Source organism: Rhea pennata, chromosome 4 (genome assembly GCF_028389875.1).
Source record: "Rhea pennata isolate bPtePen1 chromosome 4, bPtePen1.pri, whole genome shotgun sequence".
Taxonomy (NCBI): Eukaryota; Metazoa; Chordata; class Aves; order Rheiformes; family Rheidae; genus Rhea; species Rhea pennata.
This window is the reverse complement of record NC_084666.1, coordinates 2,822,948-2,845,247: the sequence shown is the minus strand read 5'-3', so window position 1 is coordinate 2,845,247 and position 22,300 is coordinate 2,822,948. Positions and strand designations below refer to the sequence as shown.

The 22,300-nt window shown below is 45.0% G+C and overlaps 1 protein-coding gene across 1 annotated transcript in view; it reads left to right on the top strand.

Annotated features, from left to right (window-relative positions):
* ATRN (attractin) overlaps positions 1 to 22,300 on the top strand; it is a 191,262-nt gene that overhangs the window by 38,746 nt on the left and 130,216 nt on the right. Inside the window, exon 3 of the mRNA XM_062574488.1 lies at positions 12,751 to 13,075. Coding sequence (XP_062430472.1) covers positions 12,751 to 13,075 — 325 coding nt within the window. The remainder of the gene's footprint in view (positions 1 to 12,750; positions 13,076 to 22,300) is intronic.

The following is a 22,300-nucleotide window of genomic DNA, read 5'->3' as shown; positions in this document are numbered from 1 at the left end:
GAATGTCACCTTCTGAGGTTATCTCCCCCATCTTCCTCGCTCCTTAGCTTGAAATCTGCAAACAGGTGGATCGTTTCCTTTATTTTTTTTCTATGTTTGCCCTAAAAGTGATTCAGTTATTTCTGAGCAAAGGGAGAGTGATAAAGATAACAAACAGAAAAATATTTCTTGTACTCAGTCATAAAATATAGCCACTTTGCATGATCACGAGGTCTCTGTGCAAACAGAACAGGTATCTTTGAAGACAATATTCATGAGTCTAAAATATGCTAAAGCCACCGGCATGAGAGATCACCACCGCGCTTAGGCACAGCAGCTCTACGCCCTTCCAGACTTCCTTCTCAGAAGCAGAAATCGAGCTCTCTTTCAAACAGGCAAGCGGTCATGGGCTGCCTCTGTGCTAGCAGAGGCCAGCCTAGTGTTTATGTTTTTAAATGGCTTTTGCAGCACTAGTACAGACTCACCTCCAGTTCGCAGACCGGCTGTGTTTGCTCTCAACAAACTGAGCAGACTGATGTACCTTCGGTGTGTAGTAGTGGAACAGCCCTGCCACAGGAGAGAGGACGGGCTAGAGACCTCTCAAGACCTCTTACAGCCCTATGATTTTATGACTGTATGTTGGAATTGCTTAGGAGGGTATGCAGATCTAGAGCAGTGATTTGATTTTACAGGTAGAAATGTATATTGGAGATAGTGTGCTGAAGAAATGCTATAATCTCTTCATCACAGTCCCACGTTGTACGGGTAGAAATTCCCACTGCCACAGCCCTTTGTACGGGATATAAGACGTAGGACTGTTAAAGCACCCAGTCAACAGATTCTGAGTCAAAACTCGCTGCAATCTGCTGAAATCCCTTTGATGCCTGCAGAGAGGACAGTCTCGTAGAGAAGAGGACTCACAGTTAGCAGCCTGAGGAATTGCAGTGCTGAGCACCTGAATCAGGAACAGCAGTGGCCTGAACTGTACCATGGGACATCCTCACACAGGAATAAGGGATCATGTATGAAAATGAAACTCAGCTGTGTGTCAGTCTGTAGACAACTGTGAGTAGGACCCACATAGGCATTGGTAAGTACCTGCAGTGTAGGTAATGCGTGTTGTTTAGATTGCCTTTACAGTCAAGGGACAGAGTACATGTTTCAGGGCTGCAATGTACAGATGCGTGTAAAATATCTCAGGGAAATTACATGCTAAAAAGCCTATGATTCTCTATTGACTACAAAGAAAACCTCTGAGACTAGCTCAGATGGAGACACCTGGGCTGTCAATGTCTCAGCTGCAGTGAGTTCCACCCTTTCAGATGGAGGCAGTGCCACTGGAAAAATATTAAACAAGTTGGAGCAGATGCAGCACTTCTGGGCTGGACCAAGGACAACTTTCATGACTTTGCAAAGGCCATCACCGCCTACTCGTTGCTGGAACACAGTTCAGCCAAGGAATGCATTTTTTTGGCTCTCCCTGACTGTTCAGGGCTTAACCACTACAACTTCTTAACGCTGATCTCTGCGTGCAGTTAGCAGATGTGCAGGTCATATTGATTGTCTGAGCCTCTAAGCTGTTCCTTGGAGGTGGGTATTATTCTATGTACTGAAATAGCATGTTTTTCTCCCAGTACCAAGCATAAGCTGATTCACAGATCCCCAGATAACGTCTCTATTCAATGTTGTTTCTAAAACACACAGTGCTGTGTTCCAAAGACACCTCTTGGGAGCTTCTTGTTGCTTGAGAACCCATCTGCATTCTCAAACACAGCTACAGCAGCAACTACCTTTGTGGGCCTGGTGTAGATCTTTTCTAATAAACAGCCTGGAGCTTTTGCACAAGAGAGAGTTCCATTGTTTCCATACAAAAAATTATTTTCTGAGAGGAGTCCCTCAGCTTCATTGCAAAGCAAAGAGCAGGTCCAAAGAGCAGGTTTAAGCATGCAGAGCTTCTGCTTTCCACCTACAGTGCTGACTTGCTCTGAATGAGAGGGTCTGCAGCTGGGACACTCACAGGATATTGCTGTGGGGTGGAATGTACCGTTCATCTGCGCTTGGAAGTGGCCATTGTACAGCACATGAATAGGTGCTAGAGGGGCACCAAAGTGTTTAGTATCCTTGGGAGCTCTGGAGTCCAGGTGGCTCTTTGGTGTTTGCAAAGTGGCTGGTGGCCTCATAACAGTCTTGAACCTGCACTTGCATAGCAGCATGAAGATACTGTCCGCAGTATATGTCCAAGCCTGCTGCCTTTGCCAGCAGAGCAGTTACAAGCCTGCACTATCCCTATGCTGTGGCAGTCCGCTCTTCAATATGTGACATGCTAAACTGGGATTGTTTTTTCTCTGATTACTCTGCCCCCATCCTTTCTTCCCCTGTTGCCTTTGCTTGGACTGGACAGTCACACAGCAATGATGTCAAGGAGAGTTTAAAGCAGCAGAAGAAAAGCAGAAAAAGCCTTTTCATATTGCTTGAATAAATCACAATAGGTTTGACATTTTAATAACGTTTATTTAAACTGAAAAAAAAGAATCAGCCCCAAACCTCTAAACTTCTTTGGATTATAATGAGACACAGTTTCCTTCCAAGAAGCCCAAGGGATTATATAGCAACGTTCTTTTGAAGCCAAACGTTACGCATCCTTGAACAGCTGCACAGGGCTCAAATTGCCGTGGAAATCACCCCAAGGTGTGCCACAGAGCTGAGCTTTTACAGCGGCATGTGGGCGCACACAGCGGGTGAGATCTTCTGGGCTGTACACGAGGTGGGAGCCTGGCGTACAGGTTCGGGCAGAGACAACCAGAGAGAGCCCAATAGCTGGCAATACAGGAAGCGAGCCTTGGCGATCTAATGGTCCCTCCTTGCTTCCAACTCTATGAATCGAAGCCCATAAATCCCACACAAAGCAGAGTACTGGGATCACATCTGTTTCCTTTTCTTTTCGCCTTTCCTCTCTCTTCCATGGTATCCTTCTTCCCTCGCACCCCTGGCTTTGCAGTGACTCACCCAGCTGAGCAAAGGCTGTCATGCACCTGGTCCAAGCAGTTTATTCCTCAGCATCATGCTTTCGAAACAACTCAGTTACTTCGGTCCACATTTGTATCTAGGATTTGGCTGTAGAGAAGAGAAAAGAAGAAAGTCGTGTATTAAATGCAGCGCTGAGCTCACTGAGACAGGAGCAAAGACCAGTTCACATGAGCAGCCAGCAGCAGCCAGTGGTGCCAAACCTATACAGCACTGGGTGGAGCAGGGGCTAGGATTACTGTGGCATTTAACCTCCCCAAAACCAGGCCCTAGTGATACTCCTGTTGATGGAGTTATACTGATTTATGCAAGTGAGGAACTAGTGTTCTTCATTGCAAATTATTTTCCTATAAAGTTGATTTAATTCTTTGCTAAATCCTATAGTATGTAAGTATCCATGGCTATACTGGAGTTAAGTAGCATGAAATGATCAATCCTGTTTTAGTAGTCAGAAGTATTGACTGCCCTTCTATTTTCAAACCCAAAATATTGCTCCACGTGGTTTGTGCTGCTCTGAGGAGGTGAGGAGGTGAGGAGGTCTCTGGACCAGGTGATTCCTTCCAACCTAAATTATTCTGTGATCCCATGGTTCTGTTTGATCTGTCCATAAAATGATGCATCCATGTATTTTGTGTGCACTCTATATGTAATTGTGTATCTTGCTCTGTGTATTTTAAGGAATTTCCTACTCTCTAATGCTGTTCATGCAACCTCTAACAATATACCTGCTACAATGCTGTTATTATCCTGGGCTTGATTATACTAATTACACTTTGCACAACTATTCTGCACTGGGGTACCAGAGGCATTTGGAGAACTAGTTTCAAATCTGGATTTAAAACCAGTAGCTACTCACTGTTTTGGCCTGTCACGATAGGAGGAACCAAAATGTGTTGATGTACCAAGTTCGTTATGTGCTGTTTCAACAGCACATGGCCAAGCCCATGTGGAAGTTTCTCTCCTGCTATGTTGTAGGCACAAGCTTAACTACATGTGCAGGCACTCCCACGGAAGTCAGTAGGACCATTCATGCTCTTAATTACATGAATAAAAGTTTGGATAAAATGCAGATTAATAAATTTTGTATAACTGCTTAGCGCCAGCTCCCAGAGGACCTGTATCTATTGAAACCAAATTAGCCTGAGGTAGTGGAACACCAGGGTTTACATTTGTTCTGCAAACATAGTCCCTAGCCCATTATTAACTTGATTTAAACAAGCATAACTTCATCCAGGGAAACCATCAACCTAGCCCATGTCATACTTACCACTGAATGCTGCAGCCCCTGTTCCCTTTCTGCTTATATTATTGAGAAGGAGTTGCTCACCTAGAGCTGATGGCATTAGACAGGTATGAAACAGGAGCAAGCTACTTACACAGAGCCTGTGTGTGTGTGTGTCAAAGCTGGGCAGGCAGTCCTCTGAGGCCCCAAAGGCTTGCTGGTACCGCTCGGAAGAGCTGCCGTGCTGTTTGCAAGGCACAGCAAGAATGAGACCCATGAAGCCCAAGACAACTCACCTACACGTAACTTAGCTCCATACCTCTGCCATGAGCCATAAATACAGAGATGCAGTGCACCTCTGCTACAACAGCCATAAATATGGCCGATAAAAGCAAGCAAGGTAGCAGAGGGGAGGAAAGCAACTTTAGGAGCATTACCACTGAGGTGTTATTACTAAAAAAAAAGGTAGCAAGACTTTGAGAAGAAAGCTGCCACTGATGGAGAAGACAGAGAGCCCAAAGGCCAGACTCTTGGGTTTCTCTTCTGCTTTTCTCATAAAAGTCAGGATGAGGGCATTCTTGCTTTTAGAGTTTTTTTATTGGTCCTTATTTTCCCTGGAGTGAGGCAAAGTTCCCACCAGTGACCATTAACCCTGCATGAGAGCTAATGTCAGAGTTTGTGAACCAGCAGCGGAGCGTGGCACAGAAAGGTCACTGGACTGAGCGCAATGGAGAGAGACGTCAAGCTCTGGGGTTGTTTTTGTCAGAAATTTCAAGGACTCAGCTGTAGAAAGGACTTTGTACTGGCTGGCTTTTAGGCAAGGTGTTTTTGTGTACACGCATCAGGTCTTCAGCAGGAATGACTCTCCTGAGAGCTACTAATGAACTTGCCAGATCGTTAGCCTCATGCAACGGGCAGGTGTCTAAACAACAGACATGGCAGACGGCCCTACTCTGTCCCCCCAGGGCAGCGTCAGCAGGAAGAACCGAATGTGGAAGAAATGTGAACTTGAGTTGAGATTTTTGACATGGATTCACTGAAACAGGCCTAAAGTCCAGGGCCAGCATCTCCTGCCACTGCTGCTTTTCTGTTCATGGCCAGAGAAGGTAGTTAAAGCCTCAGCTAGCTGAGAAAATGGAGATTAGGAGTCTCTCCCGGACTGTGAATCACATACAGTCATCTCTCCCGAGAGCTAGAGAGGGTCAGCTTGACATGTGAGCCAGAGGGAAGAAGAGGGAGAACTGGCAGCAGACCTAACAAGCAGAAATAAGGCTGACTGGTCTCTCAGGATACATCTATACTTCAATTCTTCTGCTAATTGCTGTTCATCAGTGGAATTGCACCCAGCAGCGATCAGCTGCTGTGCATGGTTCGTCTGTGCTGCAGCCAGAAATGTACCCACAGTTTCTGGAGCGGTGTCTGACCTCTCCATAATCTCTGTTGGGGGTGGCAACGTGGGGTGACTTCAGTTCCTGGGCGGTGAAAGCCACCATGTGGGTATTGGTGTCAGGGGCTGATTAGTGAAGGTGTTTCCACCACCGGTACATGAGTCAGACAGACACAGGCTGCCTTTTGAGTGAGGTAATCACATTTCCTTATAGTAATATAGATGAGGGTTTGGCAGCAGCATTCGAACCGCTCCAGAAAAGGCAATTGTAAGCAAGTTGTACACTTGCACCAAGCATGACATGGCTATCCGAGCCTTTACAGAGGGGGCAGCTGAGTTCAGAAGAAGAAGAGACAGTGGAGAAGTGTGCATGATAGCATTTTCCTCCCTTCCCCTGCTGCTTCCTCTTCCTTGCCAACATGATCTCTCAGCAGGAGGCAAAACCTGCCCCAGAGTGCTTCATCTTGCAGCAAAGCAGTGTGCAAAACAGCAACCACGTTCTCCACCTCCCTTTGCTTCCCTCCTTCCCCAGGGCAATCCTGCCTCTCTGTCCCAGCCCCAAACACACGCTGGCATGGTCTGCCTCCTTGCCTGTTGATAGAGGGTAGCAAATACACTTGGGACTGTGTTGCCAGCATGGTATGAGTCTAGCACCCACCACAGAGCTGCCAAGGCTTTAGCTTTGCTAAGCCACCATTGGCACCAGCTGCTCCCCTAGTCCCGACGTCGGAGGAGAGAGTCGCTGAGGTCAGACATAGCAGAAATGCCTCTCTGCGAGAAACGCTGAGCGTCTGGCGCTGGCTCTAACAATATGTAGCCTGTCTTTCGCTGTTTGGTTTTGTTTTGTTTTGAGCATACAAAACTGCCTTGCTTCCCTTTATTCCCTCCAAGAATGCTCTGCATAATCACGACAACTCCTCTTTTCAGCCAGTTCTCTCCGCGTTGTACTGGGCTTAGTCAATGATTCTGAATGCCTTTCCTTATCCTCTGGTTGGGCTTGATTTTGGAAGGAAGGAGGAAAGACAGAGCTATTTTTGTAGTATCTAGGCTTTCTCCAGACTGCATCTAACTTGCTATTGTTGGTCAATGATCTTTCAATTACTTACTACACTTGGGACTTTGGTCTGTTCTTGCAGAAAGGGGCTGATGTATTCAATACACCCTTTCCAAAGAGCAGGCTGGAACTGGGTGATTACGCTGTGCAGAAGCATTGCTCACAAAGCCTTTCTTTTTATCAATATCAGATTTTGAATTTTGTGGCAGCTTTCAAAAGTATCTGTCACACTTAAGTGATTTTTCTATTCTTGAGAAGTGCAAGTTACTTTTTTTTCTGACTCCTTATTTTTCTTTTGACTCTTTTGACAATGCATTGGTTTTCGTTACGAGGCTCAAAGTTATCTCAGAAAATGCCAGAATTTCAGAAGAATGGTTTTATAGAGGTTGTGGCTCCAGGCTAGGATTCATTCTTCCAAAGTTTTGGCTTTTTGCCCCTGGCATACTGTGTAGCATACAAATCTACATTTTTCCAAACAGTTTTCTGTTTCTTTGTTATTCAACCTGAGGCAATCACTGGCCGGTCTTCAGAGCATGCACATCTCCCCACTAAAATCAGGTGGAATTATGTGGGTCATAAATCTCTTTCAAGACATGAACTGAAAACTGGAGCGCTCAGAATTGGTGGCACTGCTGATAAAAGAGGTAGCTCTAGGCAGCTGAATGCCATACGTGCCATTCCCAGTGAAGCTTTCTAAACTTTGGATCCCATAAAGAAAGCTCGCTTGGGCTTGGCTGATATCTACATAAAAAATCAACAAGAAAAAGAGGTGGAGCAGGAATACGATGCGTAACTTGGCCACCGCCATGCTTTGCGCTGAATCAGGATTGATCCAGCGGGCCTTTGTGGTGTTACAGAATAGCACAGTACGGAATAGCATATCTTTCGAATGAGACACGAAACCAAAGTCCTAACACTCTGAGATTGTTAAAGCTCTTACCAGGCTTTGCACAGAATTATGTCAGTATAACCCAAGTCCACACTGGATAGTTACAGTCTCACTAGCCACAGTTCCTACATCAGCTTTGTAAGGGTGCAGTATTCTTCATTTTTTATCCTAATTTGTGCAGCTCCAATAAGGTTTTATTACTCCTTTACCCACCCTAAAAAAGAAAAATCTAAAGTGACTTTGTAAATGGAGGTATTTTTAACTATTCATCATTATCTGGCCACAAATGTATCAGACTTTTTTTCCTTACAGCACTTTATTTACTGTATTTCATTTCTTATTAAGTATATTTTCTAAGAAGCTCGGTAATTACATTCATATCTAAATGAAGGAAAAAGGAAGGTCAGATTAGACCTCTAGCAATCTCCCAGTTCATGCATAAACGTTCTGTAATAAGAGGATGTGTGTTGTCAAACACGCTCACCGCAGGATTTCCAGGTGGGTGGGTAGAAAATAGAGGGTTTCTGAGCTCACTCCTACTGTTCCTACACTTGTATCACATGGGGAACTTGAGTGGAAATGCTCTTCATTTGCATGAGAGTAGAAGAACTTGTGCCAGCAGGAGGGAGACCTTATCACAGAAACCAGAAGAAAACAAAGATGACTTGTTTGTATGAAATCTTTATTCTGGAGAGGGAAACAAGAAAAATCAAAGAAGCCCTTCAAACGACCCAGACAGTGTTTAGAAGGAAGGTCATGTGGCAGTTGTTAAAGGTGGGATTGGCCCAGACACCACTCCAAGCAGCAACTGAGTATTTCAAGTAAAAATAGTTGCATCTGAGCCCTATTCTGCAGCATTTAGATTCAAACTTCTCCGGAGTTTTAGAGAGGAAGCAGAGGGAAGAGAAGCATTGGGGAACCTGGGTTTTTGTTTAGGGTCATTTCCGTTGTTCGGCCTTGAATTTGTATTTAATAAAAAAAGCTTCAGTACCGCAGGGGGCTGCTCTTTGGAGTATTAGGAATTTCTTTCTCGCTATTTTCTTCAGCCTAGGAGGCTGGGAAATTTCTGTTGGGGTGCAAGGGGTGACCTCAGAGTGGTCACACACAAGACTGCAGTCGGGATACTACTTGCCACAGCTAAAGGTGTTCTCATGGACACAGTTTTGGGGTTGTGAAGAAAAGGATGGCAGGATATCGTTTTCCTTTCTCCTGCTGTTCGTACAGCAAGGAGGATGTTTTGGATGAGAAGCAAGGACACGCTATTAGAGTCTGACTGTCCTGTGGAATCTGGTTACAAGCAGAGCAACTGAAAGGGCCTTCAAGAAGAATGGGAGAAGGACTAGGAGATGCTGAAGCATTTGGGAATGTGGACAGAAGTTTCAATGGGTGGGAACAGCATGTCAGATGAGGAAGAGAAAAAATGATGATACTGGTTTATGAGCTAACTGGGAGTAGCTAGTTCTAGGCCGCTGGTAAGGTAGTTACTTCTGGAGTTTAGTTTCTATGCAAGAAAAAGGCTACTGTGAAACAGCATGCCTTAATGGAAGGAAAAATACATTTATAATGTGGTCTTATGGTTACAACTTCATGCGATTTTTGCCCTCCAGATACCACAGTGGCTTGATCCATTTGAGTTGCACAGATAAACACAGCAAGTAACCAGCTTCCCGGGGCAGCTCTATTGTTTACACATTTGTGATATCCAACTCAGCCGTGACTCAGGCATCAGCAATGATGTTCTGACCTTATTAATATCAATGGGAGTCTACTTAACCAGGACATAATTTCACCCCAGAGGCCAATTCATTAATTAGTATCTCTGGCTATCCTGTCATTGGGCATGTGAGGAGGGTAGAAACTTATATGCTAAGCAAATATGCGCTGAGTAAAGATGCATTTAATTGCAAGTGTAAGGAGAACGTACAGGGTCATAAAAGTTCGGTGGCAAAAGTGAAAAAGAGGTGAGTGTAGCTCCTCACTGCAAACATATTCACTGCTGGCGGTACATGCTCATTGCAGGGTCTTCCCTAAAATGAATGTCTAGGGACATATCTGTTGAATATTGGCTGTTGATTTCAAGTGCTGCACAAAGTTGTGTGATGATCATTTAAGTGCGGCTCTAATGACATTTTTTTGGCCTTGATAGCCTCCTTCAATGTAATATTCTTACTGTATATGGTTTACAAAAACACCATTGTCCCACTGTGCCTGTTGCCAGGAAAGGGCGTTTTAATCATTCCAGTGTGTAATAAATATTTCTTTTTCAAAATAAAAATAGCTCAGCCTGCACTTTGAGCTAACCTAACTCCTCTCCTTCCAAAACATATTTACATGTAGGGAAGTTGTTTGCTAATAAAAAATTAAGGATTTTTGAACATTCTTTGCATGTTAAAATTGAACAGATTAAATTTAGTTTAATAATCATCTCCCAGAGTTAATGTTTTATGCAAACAGTAACAAGGGCACAGTCTGTTCACTGACAAGGTCAGGAAAGGATTTCTTCTATTGTGCAACATTCACGGATGTTAGTCTTCTCTGAAGTATTCAAGACTGGCCACTGCCGGATGGTGACTAGCTGGGTTATTGGCTTGTGATGATGTGATCACTCTCTCTCCCTGCTACGATTTGTGGGGCTGAACTGATCCTTCTTAACTCAAAAATTTAAGAGAATTTAAATTTGCTTGATAACAAATGAACAAACTCTTGCATAGATCTAATTATTTCAGTTACTTAGTAGAAACTTTTTTATTTACTAATTTTAAGGAAGTACTTACTATAGGAAAAAGGGTGGGGATATAGGGATATACAGTATCTTTCATTAGACCAACAGACCTAGCTGAAAAAAATAACAAAGCATTTGAGCACAGCAGTCCATCTTGAAGTTTAACATAGATATAGTTAACCAGCTTAAGTCTAGGATGGGAACAATTGCTTCAAATTTATTCTAGACATGTTAATCAGTGTTTTTGGTTGTGTTCTCTTACGCAACAACTGCTTACGTATGGCAGGAAAAGGGGAGCCAGTGTTGTGAAAATACAAATATTGTTATCCCTTATAATTGCAGGCAAACACAAGCAGATTGGGGAGAGACAGAGCAGAGAATGGAGGCAATGTTTCCACAGCAGATGCCCAGCTCAAACCAGAGCTGACAGCATCTAGGTAACATTATGCAGTACAGAGGCCAGGTCGGGGAAGTGCCCACGGGTGGGACCCCTTTGGCTTGAGCTGGTATTGCTGGCAATATCTGTATGAAACAGAAAGGACAGAATCCAGAGAGCAAGATCACGTGCTGACAATACCTCAAGATAGGTGAGTCTCAGAGACAAACTGGCAATCGCTGGCTGCACCTTGGGTAACGGCAGGGCAAGGGCCTCTCCGAATGGGCAGAGGGTGTGCTGCCAGTCACTTCTGACCCCAAGAACATGTGCATATACAGAAAAACCTACTGTGTGCCTCCACTTCTGTGCAGCCCATAAGGTGCTCATATCTATTTCTGGGCTCCTACTTTTTTTGCTTTTTATTTTGGATAACAGGTCATCCTGGCACAGCATTTTCAAACTTAGCCTTAGATTTCATTTTCCTTGCTGAGCCTCAAGCAGGAAAGACAAAATATAAGAAGAGTGATTTTGCTAGTTAGATGCTTGACTGACAAGACTGGACACTTGCTTTCTTTCCTATTTGCTCACTACCTTTCATTATCCCTGGTAACCCACTTCAGTGGGATCTTCAGTGACTTCTAAAGAATCCTCTTCAGCTCACACATTTAAATGCTATTTTGATTTCTGAATACTAATGAACTATTTAAATACAGCAAGTTGGTTATTTCCATCCAGTCCATTTTCTGTCTTTGCATTACTGTATATAAACTCTGCTCTCCTTTTTCATAGGATCGTAGAATCAGTAAGGTTGGAAGGGAGCTCTGGAGATCATCTAGTCCAACCTCCCCGCTCAGCAGGGTCACCTAGAGCATGGTAGACAGGGTTGCATCCAGGCAGGCCTTGAAGATCTCCAGAAAGGAGACTCCACAACCTCTCTGGGCAACCTGGTCCAGGGCTCTGTCACTCTCACAGTGAAGAAATTCCCCCTCACGTTCAGGCGGAACTTCCTGTGCTTCAGTTTCTGCCCATTGCCTCTTGTCCTGTCACACGGGGCAACTTTTTTTTTACTTCTTTTAACATCTTTTTTGCCTTTTAATTTCAAAAGTATTTATCCCTCAGCTGTTGACATCTTCCTACATTTAAAAAAAGGCATCAAATTAACTGCTTGGGTAACTCCAAAGGCAGTCAAACAGATTAATGGGGACAGACAAAAGGCAGCATTTACCCAGGGCCTCCCAACACCTTTAAAATTCTCATTCTCTCTTCATGCAGCTACAAAATGGAAGTTTTGATGATTTCTAGCAGCACCTTTGTTTCTTCCTCATCTTTCCTTCTGCAAATGACATCTTTGTTCGTATCTTTAGAAAAATCTGCTTTGCGCAGAACTGAGGGTAAGGATCGCGCCAGAGGCAACGCCAGAGATAACTGCTTTACTTCCCCCTCCCTCAGTCCTTCGCTGAATTAAGGCCTAAAAGTCGTTGGGCAGCACTAGGTTATTTCCCAGGGCGGGCAGGAATCTCTCTGCCCTTTTCTGCCCGGCCTCCCGCGGGGGTTTCCTCCCGCTCCTCAGGGCTGCGCTAAGGGCGGGAGCCCGCAGGCCTCACTCAGCTGCAGCCGGGGGATTAGGAGGGGGGTGTGTGTGTGTGTGGGGGGGGGGGTGTCCCCTGGGGGGAGGGGGGACAAGCCCCGCCGATTCGTGGGCCCCCAAGGGCGGCGGAGCAGCCGTGAGGGATCCCGCCCTCGCCCCACGCGCGGATCCCCCCACGGCGCCCCGCCTCTCTCTATGCTCCCCGGCGGGAGACGGGCCCGGCCCCGCGCCGCTCTAGCCGCCCCCCCGCGCCCTCACTCGCTGGCCGCCGAACTGAGGGAGGGAGGGAGGGGAATCCCCCGCCACCCCCCGCCGCCGCCGCCGAGTGGCCGGCGCGCGGGTGACGTCATCGCCCGCGGCCCCGCGGCGCCGCCTGGCTGTTGCGCGCTCTGCCTGGCGCGCGCTCTCCCTCCTTTCCTCCCCCCCCCCCCTCGCGGCCACCGTACCGGCGGCCGCGGGAGCGCCCCCCCCGCCCCCCCCCCTCCCCCGGCCGGCCACCGTCCCGGGAGGCGCCGCGAGCGCGTCGGCGTCCGCCCGCCCCTCGCGGACTCGGCGGCGGCAGATGGCGCGGGAGCGCGCGGCGCGGCGGGGCGGGAGGCCGCGGCGGCTGCCGCCGCTGGCGCTGCTGCTGCTGCTGGCGCTGCCGGCGCTGCAGGGGCTGGGGCCGAGGCTGGGGCCCGCGGCGGCGGCGGCGGCGGAGGAAGCGGCGGCGGCGGCGAAGGACTGCGACAAGCCGTGCGCCAACGGCGGGCGGTGCCAGCCGGCCAGCGGGCAGTGCGAGTGCCAGCCCGGCTGGGTGGGCGACCAGTGCCAGCACTGCGGGGGCCGCTTCAGGTGAGGCGCGCCCGGCGCGGCGGCGGCGGCGGCTCCGGGGGGCGCGGCGGCTCCGGGGGCGGCGGGAGCGCGGGCCGCCCGGGGGGCTCCGAGGCGCCGTCCCGGGCAGCCTGCTGGGCCAAGAGCCGCCTTCCAGCCCCGGCTGAGGCAGGTCCGGGAGGAAATAGGGGTGCGAGCTGGGGGGGGGGGGTAGTGGGTTTCCCCGGCTCCAGCTGCCCAGGGAGGCGCTTGGAGGCAGTAGGGGGGCAGGGGGTGAAAGGCAGGTTTGGGGCTTAGCAGAGGTGCGGCCGCCCAGCCTGGCGGTCCAGGGCAGCGGCAGCGCCGTGGCTTCCCGGGGAAGATTCCCCTGGCTGCAGGGATGGAGGTGTAAAAGGACAGTAGGAATTTGTCTGGGGGACAGCGGAGGTTTGGATGCACCTGGTTGAGCCTGCGCAGGGGGCAAGTCTAAGGGTGCTAGGGCTGTGGGGGTGAGGGACAGGTCTGGGGAGCGGCTATAAAGGGCTGGGGGCAAAAATTAGGGTGCCCATGGCAGAGGCCGCAGAGCCGGACACCTGGAGGCAGCAGGTGTGTGAACGTGAGAGGCAGGTTTGGGGGCAATAGGGCTGCCGGTGCTAGGTGTGGGGGGTGGCGGGAGTGTGGCCACGATGGGCTGAGACTGCACAAGGCTGGCGCTGGGGAAAGGTCCGGGAGTAACGGCATGCGGGTGTTGGGGCCTGAGTGGTTGCTTCAGAAGCAGTGGTTTATGAGTACGGGGTCTTTATCCTGCGAAGAGGAATATCTAGGAAGACGGTAAAGTCTGGGTGTACGTTGCTGGGCTTGCCCTGGGCAGCTGGGAATCAGTAGCTAATTGAAGTAGCTGGGGCTGCAGAGAGTCAGGTTTGCAGGTAGTGGTATGTAGTGTGGGGCATTAGATAGTTTAGAATTATAAAAACGGGAGATGAGAGAGGTACAAGTGGAAGTACCTAGGCTGACATTGTAATAAGTCTGTAGAGTTAGAAGGGTGTGGGGGGATTGGATTTGGGGAATAGTGACTGTATTTGTGAGGGCTGCATAAGCAGAAGTCTGAGGATGGTGGGTGAACGAGGTAATTAGGGCAGGGCTTGGGTGCACGCAGAGCTGGCTGTCATCGGAGACAGGTGGGGGCAGCAAGGTGTGGGTGCCTAGGTCAGAGGACAGGGTGGATGTGTAGGGCCAGCTTCTGAGCAGAGCCAGATATGGAAGAAGCATTGAAGTGCGTTTGTGGGACTGAATCTGGCTAGGAACAGGCTGGAGCGGGAGAGCAATGGTGATAAGTAGGGGATTAGGGCAGGATGGGGGCAGGAAGGATGCTTGCAAGGGCTAAGCAAGCTCATCTTGGCAGGTAGTATAAGGAGATATATATAAGGAGACCCTTTGGTTAAGGGTCAATTGTGGAGAGCAGTAAATGTACCTTTAATAGTCGGGGAGAAAAGCAGCATCTTACCGGGGCTGGCTAGCACGTGGGGAAGCTCTAGGCAGAATCAGCTCCTGCAGTAGTGGAAAGGCAGGTGGAGGTGGCAGAGGTGCCTGCACAGGAGGAGGAGAGGTGATCTTTGGGCTGTACAGTACTGGAAAACACGTTGCTTGCAGGGACATGGCCGGTTCTGGTGGTGACAGGATATTAAGTTGGGTTGTGTGTCTAAAGTTTGTCTCATAGGATGATAGACTGGAGATCATTTATGTGCACTACGGCCTCTGCAAAAGCTTATATTTGCAGAGGAAGGGGTTTATGCGAGATGGTTACTACTGCTTTGGTTTTTCCAGCTCTGGCAGTGAGAAAGCAAACATGTTTGCCTGTGTTAGGTGGATTCTTTGGGCAGGGCTGGTTCTTGGAAAAGAAGGAAATAAATTAAAAAAAAAAAATCAGTGTTACTCAAGGTGGTGCGTTCTTTCTCAAGAAACTCCTTACGGAAAGCACCAGCCACCCCTTGATGATGCTAGCTCTACGTTTGGGAGAAAAGGAACTGCGCGTGTAAGCCAAACTTACCGAGGCAAACAGCTTCCAGTGTTGGAGAAGTTGAGACGTCTTTTTTTTTTTCTTTTCTTTTTTTTTTTCTTTTCTTTTTTTTTTTTTTCCTTTTTAAATGGTCTGTGGAGGGATGTGTGATGCAGCCCATTCTGAAAGGGGGTTTGTAAGCAAACCGCTGCTGACCAGGCAAACCTTGGAGGTCAGAAGCTTCCTTTCTGATGTTTTTAACCAAGGTCATGATAAGAATTTTCCTCTAGTTGAGAGAAACCATTGTGAAATAGCCACTTACCGTTACTTTCTTGGAACAGTTTTAGGATATTCATCGTTCTAAGAGGACTTTGAATAAAGACAGAGGCTTCTTTTCTACACAGCATAACAACTACAAGAGAGTAACAAGAGAGTTGGTGTATATATATGCTTACTACAAATTGCTTTTTTTTCCTCTTGTCTCTGTTTTGATAAAGCCTCTTGTTTGTTCATTGCATATAATTCCACTCTAAAATTTTGGTTTAAAATATCATGCATATTTCTTTCTTTAGGTAGTTAATTTAGCTGGTTTATTTATTTATTTGTGAGTTGAAGCTTCTAGTAAATTTAAGTGTTGAGCTCTGGGAAAAATACAAACATCAAACATTTTTTTCTTCAATATTTGGAGCTTTGCTGTGACATCCCTTGAGTTTACTGTCTGCTGTCATAAATGACTTTCAAGCTTTTTTGTGTTTGCCAAGAGCTTGGTTTTAAAAGGCTTGGCTTGTAATTAGATGCTGTAGGTACAATTGGGAAGTTCATGGGCAATGAATATGATTTTGTGGTATATTCTGCATCCTTATCTACTTGACTGTGAAATGTAATTATACTTGGCATGTTAATCTTTCTGTCCGTATCTAGATGTTTGCGATTACTGTGTTTATGACCTTAACTTTTACATTTGTGTTCAACGCTAGGGTTGTCACAATGCAACTTCTGCTTCGCTGACCTACTAAACCTTCAGATCTTCTTGTGTTATAGTGAAGAACGAATATCTTAGCTTTATGTTACAACCTGATACTCTACTTGTATTCTACATTGAAAAATTCTTTATTTTTAATGCGGTAAGAAATACGGCTAACGATCCTCAGGTCGATGATTTTCTTTCTCGTTTCACCCAAACCTCAGCTAAGGAGACTCTGTGCAGTGCAGTCTTGTTTTAATACAGATTTGTGTTTTCTATGGGTATATGGTGTTCTATGATTTCTTAAAAAGAAAATGGGGTAAGAGGAATGTACTTGCGTGTGGTTTCATTTGCAATAATTCTTAGTTACTGTAGGAACTTCTGAGAAAACTTTGATCTCTCCACAGATTAAGGATGCTCTTGGGGAGGTAGAAAACTGTGACATTTAGGTTTTTAGCTGTAATCTTCACGTTAGCTTTGGGTGACTTTTTTAGGCAAGGCAGCTCCGTTTTTTAAAGATAAAGACTAAACTTGGTTTTACGGGAAGCTGAGGAGGAAAACAAAGGCCATACTTGATGTGCTTATATTGTTTATGGCTATATAAACATCTGACTGGCTCTTACGTTAACGGCAGTTATGAGGCTGTCTGATGGGATGGGTGAGGGATCTCGGAGACAAATAGATACAGATACTAGTCAGTTTTAGGATATTTCCTGTCTGAACAGTGCTATGAGCTTGGGAACGACAGACTCTATAAAGAATACAGTGTACCTTTCAAAGTACCTTTTTATTAATTTAATGGAGGCACTTACAGGCTGCTGATTGAACATTATTAAGGAGCGTACAGTAACATGATTTCCTTGGTCAAAGAATATTATAGTAAAATAGAATTTTATCTCTGGAAGATTTGGGTAAGTCATAACTAGCTAGCAAAGAATTGTCGCAGTTCCCATCCTTAAGTGAATGGGAACTTCTGGTAAAAAGGAAGGATAGAAAAAACATTGTCTTTTAAAAAGCTACCTGATAGAGCTTAATGTTTTAGGAAAGTCAGAAAACTACTTAATATATTTGAGGATATTGGGAGTTTCAGTCAAAGTAGTTTAAGTGCTTCAATTAGATTTGGGTGCTGTATTTGTTCCTGATTCCCATGCTGTTTCTTTCTTTTCATTATTACATTATCATACATTACAATTATTTTCACTTACACGTTGCTCTGTGAAAGCTTGCTCAAATGGTGTGCATTTTTTTTAAGAAGCTATACAAGTAGGGAAATCTTTAAACATCAACTGTAAAGAATATACCGGAGAGATAGGAGATGTATGCGTGTGCTTGTGTCTGTATGCAAGTATACATGTGTGTATGCACGCACACACACACACACACACACACACACACATGTTTGTATGTATATATTTCAATGCCTTGTTCATTGAAGAAGAAATTCTTGGCTAACATTTCATCCTAATTCTCACTATTTTATTGTTCCCCTTAATCTCTGAATGGACAGTCTGATATTTTGCTAGGGTTATTTTAACAGGTGAAGTTCATTCTCTGGGTCCTCTGGGACAGTGGAGGTGAAGGATAACATTCCTGTGCTGCCAATTCTAGGAGAATATCGCGGCCTCAGACTGATTGTAAATGTTTCCCTTTCTCCACTGGTCAACGGCGAAGATGTTTCTGTTCCATTTCTGTATGTCCATTTAAATATCACAGAATAGCTGTCTAAGCCAGTTTAGCAGTTGTCTGACGCTGCTCTAGGTTTTCCCATTTTTCCACAATCTCAATAGCTTTTTTAATTATGAATCCAAAATAAACTTATGTCCAACTGGATGTTTATTACCATTGTAGTCAGTTTATATTTAACGTAAATGACTTTGTTGAAATATCACCAAATTACTGAAGCTAGCACTGTTTTTACTGAAAAGGCCATTTCTTTTAAGCTTTCGAAAGAACTACGACCAGTGATACTTTTATTGTGCATTCTGGTGAAGTTAAGTAACACTGGGAATGGCTCTGACAGCTTTCACTTTCCTGGCCTGTTCCTCTCAAGCTTTTGTGAGCAGTCAAGTTTAAAACCAAGAGCTGACTGCACATAACATAAGTGTTTATGATAGTCCACTCTGAAAATCTTCTTTATATTGAGATAATGACATGGCTGACCAAGCTATTGTATTATAGTATTAATTTGTGATAACCTTGGGCACTCTTTTCTGCTTCCTTGAAGATTTTTTGCAGTTTGAAGTTCCAAGCACAGTACTCGGAATTAACTCTTGATCTGATAGAGCTTCTTTCTGCATTCAGAATATTCTCAGCAGCTAGTTTTTTAGGACCTCTTAAATTGCGTCTTCTAAAACACACTGAAAAGATAGAGTAGAAATATAGTAGAAAATGCAGACAACAAGATAGAGGATTATTTGATTTTGGAGGTTAAAGTGGTTTTGGTGAAGGAGGAGCAAGCCACTACAAGCCTGAATTCACTTCTAAGGAGAAGGACTGCAATAATTTTATTGGTGCTTGGTTCCTGTGTAGCTATGTGTTAAGGTTTGCCCATACAACCACTGCAGCATCTTGAAAGCAGGGCTGGAAAATTTGATAATCGATATTAGAGCACAAAACAGAGATGACAACTTGCTGTTGTGTGTGGCTTTGAATTGAATAGTCGTGAAGTCACTGAAGCACTGAGCTAGTAATGATGGTTGTTTTTGACTTCCTGCTTTTGTCCCCTCGCTCTTTTTTTTTACAGCTGGTTTACACAGAATTACCTTAGAGTCTACTTGAGATTTTCACTAATGCCCTTCCCCTCCTCCTCTTAGAATAAATACTTAGTTTTGTAACTCTGGACAAGCTGAAGTGCGGGTTAGTGCAAGTGTTTCAGTGGATATGTTTCATGGGTATGATTAAGGGCACGGTTTTGGCTTGTAGGACCTTAAATCCTTGCGATTCCCAACATGGGAGGAATCTGGCTTGATTGTAGAGGGGTGAGATCTGTAGGGATGCTAAGAGACCTTAAGTGGATGCTTGATAAGAAAATCTGCTAAGCTAAATTTGATGTATCTGAATAGGGGTGGAATAGTGTTTTAAAGAAAATGGACTCACTATTTTGCACTAGTGAAGCTTACCAAGCACCGAGACAGGTCTTAGCACAGCTCAGATGAAAAAAGAGAGCGCAGATGTTTTACTGATTGACTGAGCAATCTTTTTCTAAGAAGGGCGGATGCTGCTCTAAGTTAGAGTGCCTGAAGTCCTGCTAGGACCCTGCAGGGTCTAGTTAAAGTTCGTGGGGTTCATCTGGAAAGCAAGTTCCTGCAGTATAGTGAGAATCAGTCTTTGATTCTCTAAAAACGCGGAATGCGTGTGCGGGATGGAACAGGTTTAAGAGTGGTTCTGTGAGTTGAGGTGGGCTGGGCACATAAACCAAGGGTTTTCCAGCATGCGAAACCACCTTTTTTTCCAGCAATGCCTGCGGAGCTCGGAGCTGCAGAACAGTGTTGCCATATACAACACTGATTGTCTCAGGCTTGCTTAATGTGTCACAAAAAAACCCTTAGGAGTTGTCATTTCGTGTAGATACCGTGAGTACTGCACGTTGCGTTAAGAATGAATGTTATCCGTAATGTCTTCTAGCGTTGGCCAGTGTAGCCTAGCTATTAGTGGGGATGCAGGAGGTAGGAGTGCAGCTATGAAAATACTAGTTTTACTGTTTTATTTTTTTGTATTTCCTTTTTTCTTTTTTTCTTCTTGTTTTCTAAACCTTAGTTTTTGATTGATGTTTTGTATAATCTTAAATGGCACAAAAGAAAGAAGGCTGAGTTAAGATCCTCCTTTTTTTAAGAGTTTCTTGTTATTCCATAGTTGTATTGCATGAAAATTTAACATCAGTTTCCAAGGTGGTGGGTGTCTAGGTAAAGTGTAAGAAGCTTGACGCGGATGAATTAGCATTTTTATAAACTCATTTTATGAACTCAGTACGGAAGGTGAGAACTATTTTTCTATTCAGAAAATTTCCCTTGGATTTAACAATGTTGTTTTCATTATGAAGCGAAAGAGTAACTGTGTCTTCTATTACTATGCTTTTAAAACAGTCCTAAAGCTGTAGTAGATTTATTCCTGCTGTTTTTCACTCATTGCTATTGCTATGAACAATATTACACCTACAGTGCATTAGCTTCAGTGCGTTACTACTGGCATAATGTATAGCTAGCTGTGTGTCGAGCAGTGGTTTTCCTTCTTTCTTTTTTTTTTTTTTTTTTTTTTCCTTCAGTTTGTGCATGTGGTCATTATATCCTTCCTTTCACGGTTTTGTAATACTCCAAATTCTGGTGTTGTGGCACTGTTGCCAAACATTTTGAATGTAATTGCTTTATCTGGAGAAAATTTATAATTGAGGTTCTCCCTGCACACGGTATTTTGATTTCGTTGTTGGTTATGACCAGGAACGTGTTTGACTTCTTCTAAAATGAACTTTTCAAGGTGGCTTGGTGGAAGATTTTGGGTAGCAGTGCACAGCAAGGTCCCTGCTGAAGCTGTACGCTGCCTGTTTAATGATTAATTTACAAGTTTCATACCCTATGAACTCAGAGTTGAGTGCGCCACCTCAATTTGGTACCAACTCTGGGGCTTATTAACTGAAATGTCTGCCTTTGGTACCTACTTTGATCTTGTGTATAACCAGCAAATATGATTCTAAGAAAAAGTTTGTTAGTTGCTGGAAGGCCCGAGTTATAAAATTGTAGTCATGTGTGGCTGTAATGCTGACTGTGCAGGTCAGTGCTGCAAGAAAACTTCTGCATTATTTACCATTGAGACACTGTGTTATTAGAAAAAAATAAAATCTACTCTATCAGAATTGTCAGCAGACATGGAAACTTGCTGGTCTGCAGGAAGAGAAGTCTTGAATTTCAAATAATAAAATCAGGCAATAATTAGTTTTGAAGTTACTGATGGTTCTGTGGTTTTTCTTTTTCTTTTTTTTTTTTTTTTCTGAAATGAGATTAGGGACTGGTGTAATTGCATGGTCAATTGTTTATTTTTAATAAAATTTGAACTGAATTTATTATTGCACAAGATATACTCTGTACTTCTCGAGGCATTTATTTATAGATACTGTGTGTGTGCCTGACAGTATGCTAACGCGTTTTTGTTAAGCGATTGATTTATTACATTCAAACACAGCAGAGGGAGATCTTCAAATTTAGGTCAATCGCCGCCTGTTTCTCGGAAGTACAGGTTGCAGAGATTCTTTAAAGTTAGTGTTTTTCATTTCAGGAGCGGTAATGGGTGTTTAAATATGCCCTCATTCAACTGTTTGAGGATGAATCATTTTTGAGGAGGTGTAGAAGTGGTTCAAAGTCAAAAACAGAACTTAAATTCCTGCCTGTGCACCTGTTTTTAAAACATCCATTCTAATGTTGCTGGTAGCCCTGTTTCTTCTAGTGAATATTGCTGATACTTATACAGTGGATATATCTGATTTTTTTCTATCATGAGCCTGATGAAAACTCAGAACCATGCACAAACTAATAATATTAAAATAATAATCCTGTGATCATATGCTGCTATTCCCAATGACTTGAACTGTTGAAGATTTCTGGGACAGCAGACAAATGATGGATCAATACATGCATAATTCCCTAATGCAAATTACATACCTAACAATTTATATGCCGGGTTTTGAAGAGAGATTTGGAGTTCTGGTGGAAAACAGCAGAGTGTGATCCAGCTCCTAAAGTGGTAATGGCTCTGGAGCCTTTTCTAATGGCACCTAAGGAAGAGTAAAAAGGGGTGAGGGGACTTCAGTCCTGAAAAAAACAACAGGAAGGAATAAAGAAAGATCAAATTTAGCGTGCCGGTTATATAAACCACGCAAGGCGTTTCCTCCAAAACTTGTACGACGGCTGGGCCGAAGCGGGTCGCCCCGATTCGGAGCGACGTATCGCTGGGCGATCACGTGCTCGTCCTGGCTGACGGAGGCAGTAGGTGACTAGCAGATGCGGCAGCGGCGCGATCCCCGCTTCGCAGGGGCTGCGGTAACCCCCAAATTTGCCGTACCAGCGCAGGAGGGCTGCAGCAGCAGCGTGCTCGTGCAGCCGCCCGCTCCGGGAGCGGTGGGGGCCGCGAACTGAAGTCTTGCCGACGCTTCGGTTTCCGTGAGCTGTAACGAGAAGGCCTGTGGGTGAGAAGGTCTGGGTCCTTCTCGCTTAATTCTAATCTGCTAATCTGGAAGGAGGAGCAATGTGTTTTCCCTTTGGTTTGTGTTTCCCGTAATGGCTTAGAAGTGGTTTAAGCAAAGATTGAGTCTTTGTGTTGC